Here is a 5,091-nt window from a genome sequence, read left to right on the forward strand (position 1 = left end):
CCCCGTTATCCGATAACGCGCCACGATGACAGTATACTACGCCTTCGCGGGCCCCGTAATTCTCTCCTCTCCCCGCGGGTATTTCCCGCGACGTTATCCTTGGACACCCCTCTGAAGTCATCCCCTCGCGTGTGGCGTCATTCTCTTCCCCGACGTCATCCCCCTTACCCTGTAACACCATCTCCCTCACCCTGTGACGTCACCATTTGTGACGTCATCCCCCTCCCTTTTCCCTGTGACGTCATCCCCCCTCGCCGCGGGTACCCCCCTCCTCGTTGCCCCTGAATTAGAATCGGTCTACCTACCCTACTTTGCTCTGTGGCCAGTTCTTGAGTGGAGGTTATGACAGGCAAGTGAACGGCGATTATACGAGATAGTGTATCAGGAACAATATTCTCCTTTCCAGCGATGTATGCTATGTTCGTGGTGAATTGCGCGATCAAGTCCAGTTGTCGCGCCTGTCGTAGCGATGCTTTATCTAGACGTTGTCTGAACGCATGTATTAATGGTTTGTGATCCGTTTTAATGGTGATCACACGGCCCTAAAGAATGTCTTTGAAAAATTTAATGCTTTCGTAAATAGCTAAGAGTTCACGATCGTACGCGCTATACTTCTTGTGTCGCTAAGTTTTTTTGAGAAGAATGCTATAGGTGATAATTGATTATCGTTTACCTGTTCTAGCGAGGCTCCAATAGCGGTGTTCGACGCGTCAATAGAGAGGAGTAAAGTCACTCCTTCGATTGGATGTGCTAAGAGTGTAGCATTCACCAGCTCTGCTTTGCGTGCTTCAAAAGCGGTTGTGATTTCGGCAGTCCATGGCGCAGGTCTCTTGTCGTTTTTGCGGCTGTCATTGAGTAACTCGTTCAGCGGCGCTTGATTTTTAGCTGCATGTTTAAGATGCCGGCGGTAATAGTTCAGCATGCCAAGGAATCTGCGAAGTTGAATTATCGTTTAAGGTCGTGTAAATTTTGTGATTACGTTTACCCTGTCGGCTAGAGGTTTGACACCCTCACTGCAAATCTCGTGTCCGAGGAATTCGATTGACTGTTGTCCAAACCTGCATTTTGCTGGGTTGATCTTAATACCTGCGTCTTGGAGTCGCTCGAAAACTTGACGTAAATGTCCCTGGTGTTGTACTTCGTCGGTTGAAGCTATTAGCACGTCGTCTACGTAACAGAAGCAAAATTCTAAACCTTGCAAAACGCTATTCATTAGGCGTTGGAAGGTTTGTGCTGCATTTCGCAAATCGAAAGACATGGTCACGAATTCAAAAAGACCGAAGGGTGTGGTTACAGCCGTTTTCGGAATGTCTTCCTCCAATATAGGCACTTGATGATATGCGCTGATCAGATCTAGCGTGGTAAAAATGCTCTTTCCGTGTAGGTTGTTGGTGAGATCGTGTATGTGAGGCAGCGGTAACGATCTGGAGTCGTTATGGCTTTCAAACCTCGGTAACCCGCAAGATTTCCACACGCCTGATTGTTTTTTTGGCACCATGTGTAGCGGCGCCGCGGGGTGATTCCGATTGATCACGGCTCGATTGGACACCACCAATCACAGCGACCGATGCTTAGGAGCTTTATAGTCTCAAGCGCTGTGAGTGGCTCGTGTCCAATTGAGCCGTGTCCAACTGGGTGCCACCCGGCGCCACCTATGGGTTATTTGATGGTCGACAGACCCCTAGTTGCATTAGATGTGCAAACTCTGCTTTCGCGGTTTTCAATTTATCCGGAGGCAATCGTCGTGGTCGGCTGGCTATAGGAGGTTCTCTCGTCTGGATGTGGTGGACGATTCCGTGTGACCTCTTGATGGGTAACCGTGGTTCCGTGGTGATTCCTGGATAACTTGCCAAAATGTGATGATATGCTGATGTGGAATCCAAGATGTTGGCGACGACATAGCTGATTCGTCGTTTAAAACCTGGAATATTTAACCGCGTAATATTGTCAATAAGGCATTCGCCTTGAATGTCTACTATCAGACCGTAATGTTTTAGTAGATCTGCTTCTATGACAGGGCGAGAGACGTCGGCTATAGTGAAATGCCAAGGGATTGGTCTACTCCCAGATCTAACGTAAGTAGCTTTTGTCCGTAGGTTTTGACTTGCGAGCCGTTGACTGCGTATAGGACAAGTGGTGTCGGTAAGACTGCTCCTCTGTTCCCTGCTGTTGGTAAGAGAGATGTCTGCGCCTGTGTCGATAAGAAAGATTAGACCTGTGATTTTGTCGGTAACATGGAGTCGAGGAGATACATACCTCGAGACCGTCGTTGGTGGTTCCAGCTGATGGCGTCCTATTCGTTTCCCGGTAGAGCTTTTGTCTGCTTGCTGCAGGGTGGCGTACATTTGCGTGCCTGGTTGCCGAATCTCTGATGATAATATTACTGACATGAATCTTTTGTCGACGTGTTCCACCCCTTACTTGGATATCGTGCGCGGTTTCTGCTACGGCTTCTTGCACGACTCTGTTTGGTCTATAGACTTATAAGATAGACGGAGCATTCATACGAGAAGACAACATTGAAGGACAGTTCTACTCCAGACATAATTGTTTCCCTCTTTCACAGTGAGCGGTGGGGGACCAATTAGCTTGAGCGTAAGGCCACAACTTTTGAACGTCTATTTTTGTTACTCTCGGCTACTTCCCGGCCTACCGCGGCGACCAATCAATTCACTACTAGAAAAGAAGAGAACTACTCCGCCACTGTTTCTTTCTCTTTCTATCACGTCTTCAGCTTCTCTCGTACGGATGCTCCGTCTATCTTATAAGTCTATGGTTTGATCAGCCTCTCGACCTTTGCTGTCAGAGCTGCCACCTGGTTGATCAGCTGTTGTATGTTGTCCTGTGAGCTCGTTGTGGTTGTTTGCACTGCGTGGATGTCCACTGCTGTAGGATGGTCCTTGAACTTGTCCGCTAATTTATCGAGGTTGGCGTCGTCGAATATTAGCAACATCTCCTGTGTGCGGGCAGGCATCCGTTGTAACCAGAGAGTTCGTAGCAGGCCTTCCGTGGTGGTCTCTCCTGCCAGGTCTCTCATTTCGAGAAGCAAATGCGACGGTTTTTTGTCGCCGAGCTCGATGCTCATTAGAAGTGTTCTCATCTGCTTTTTCTGCGAATCGGTGAATCTCGCAATTAGAGTTTCTTTCAGTTTTTGGTATTTATCAGTTGCTGGCGGATTCTCTAAGACATCCGTGACCGATATCATCGTGGTTTTATCGAGGTGTCTGATGACCGAGCTGTATTTTACATCGTCTGATCTGATGCGGCATGCGCTGAATTCGGATTCTAACTGTACGAACCATAGTATCGGACGATTTTTCCAAAATGTCGGCAGTCGAACGTACCGGAATTCCGCACTGAATTCTTCTTGACGAGGCATCGTTGATGGCTGCAACTGGCGATTTTATGCGATCCCGTCTCCGCTTACGGGTGCTGGTAGCGAGCCTTCACTTTCGAGGATCGCGTTGTCCGGCGTTTGCGGTGGTGCTCTCGATACAGACATATCGACACGTGGCACGTGCTTTTCAAGAATCTCGAATCTAAAATCTCGTCTTGTCTTTAAACTCTTCGCGCAAAAAATATAATACACCAATACTGTCATCAGCACATGTCGAGCGAATGTTTAGTGCAGGTGGCTTACTATTTGATGATTTACGAGGAAAATTGACCGACCGTCATTTTGAGATAACGCTTTTATTAAAATTTAATAATTATTTCTAATTTAATAAGAACTAAGAACCAGAAAAGTCAATTATTATTATTAATTTTCACACGTGATTCTGCAATGTATATGATTCTAAGGAATTATAAGTTTTGTTATTATTTAATATTTTGTCATTATTGATACGTTGTATTCTTATCGATAGTTTACCTTTAACTTAAAATGTAATTTTTAAAAATGTAATTACTAATTTTATATCTTCTCTATGTTAGTTTTTTTTACAGTTATATAGTTATATAATTATATGTATCATACATAAAAAAAATTAAAAATTTAATTTACTTAATAATCTATATAATTGTGTGTGTGCAGTTATTTAATCTCATTTTAAGAAAAATTAGGACATTTTGACCTCAAAAATAATTTTTTTCGAAATTAACTTTTTTTTTACTTAAGTTAATTCAATATTAACTTAACTTTCGTTAAGTTCATTTTTTATTCCTTTAACTTTTAACTTTGATTTATTAATTTTGTAAAGCCATTAACTTTAACTTTATTCAGTTAAAAAAAAACATTAACTTACCCAACCCCGATAAAAACGAATAGAATTAAAAGTATATTTTTAATCGAATTAAGCAGGAAATTGAGAGAAAATAAATTATTTACAGTGAATTGTATGAAAATTTAATAAATTATGACTGACCAATATTCAGGTATTATACATATAACCTCAAATCGTGAGTTTGAGGGCATTATATTATTACATATCAACGAATTGGTGGGAAAAATAGAAAAACGTAAATTAATTTTAATTAAAATTTTAATTATTCCTGTGTTTTAATATAAACTATCAGTACTGAAAATCTATAATTTACATAATGTGTATTTCAGATTTCTGGTATTAGCAGTAAATATCAAAACATATATATCATATATATTTCAGTTATTTCGTCAGTATTATATATAATTTAAAGTATGTATATTATTTATTAACTATTAGAAGAAATAACAATATTATATGTCTATAAATACAAAGTCTTACAATTTTTTTATTATTACTTGTAAAGATGACAGAAGAAGTTGAACAAACCAAAAAAAGAGTACGTAGTGCAAATTATACGTCAGAAGAAAAAGCTACTTTAATAAATATTATTACCAAATATAAAAATATAATCAAGGACGGGAAGTAACTCATTACTTGTAACGAAGTTACAGTTAGAGTTACTTTTTTTCAGTAACTGTAACTTAACTTCATTACTTTCTTTCCATCTGTAACTATAACTTAACTTAGTTACATCTTTTAAGTAACTAGTAACTAATTTAATAGTTACTTTCATAGATATTTTATATATTTTAAACTTATTTGTCAATTTAGTATGCGGTAGTGTCTACTTGGCGCTACAAATACTTCGAAACATTTGATTAATCGG

At 40.7% G+C, this 5,091-nt stretch overlaps 1 protein-coding gene across 1 annotated transcript; it reads right to left on the reverse strand.

Annotated features, from left to right (window-relative positions):
- Positions 1–1,652: 1,652 nt before the first annotated feature.
- On the reverse strand, positions 1,653–2,390 carry LOC108767420 (uncharacterized). The gene has a single exon (XM_018517323.1). The coding sequence runs from the start codon at positions 2,388–2,390 to the stop codon at positions 1,653–1,655; it is 738 nt and encodes a 245-aa protein (XP_018372825.1).
- Positions 2,391–5,091: the final 2,701 nt, after the last annotated feature.

This window comes from Trachymyrmex cornetzi, unplaced genomic scaffold (assembly GCF_001594075.2).
Source record: "Trachymyrmex cornetzi isolate Tcor2-1 unplaced genomic scaffold, Tcor1.1 scaffold670, whole genome shotgun sequence".
NCBI classification, from domain to species: domain Eukaryota; kingdom Metazoa; phylum Arthropoda; class Insecta; order Hymenoptera; family Formicidae; genus Trachymyrmex; species Trachymyrmex cornetzi.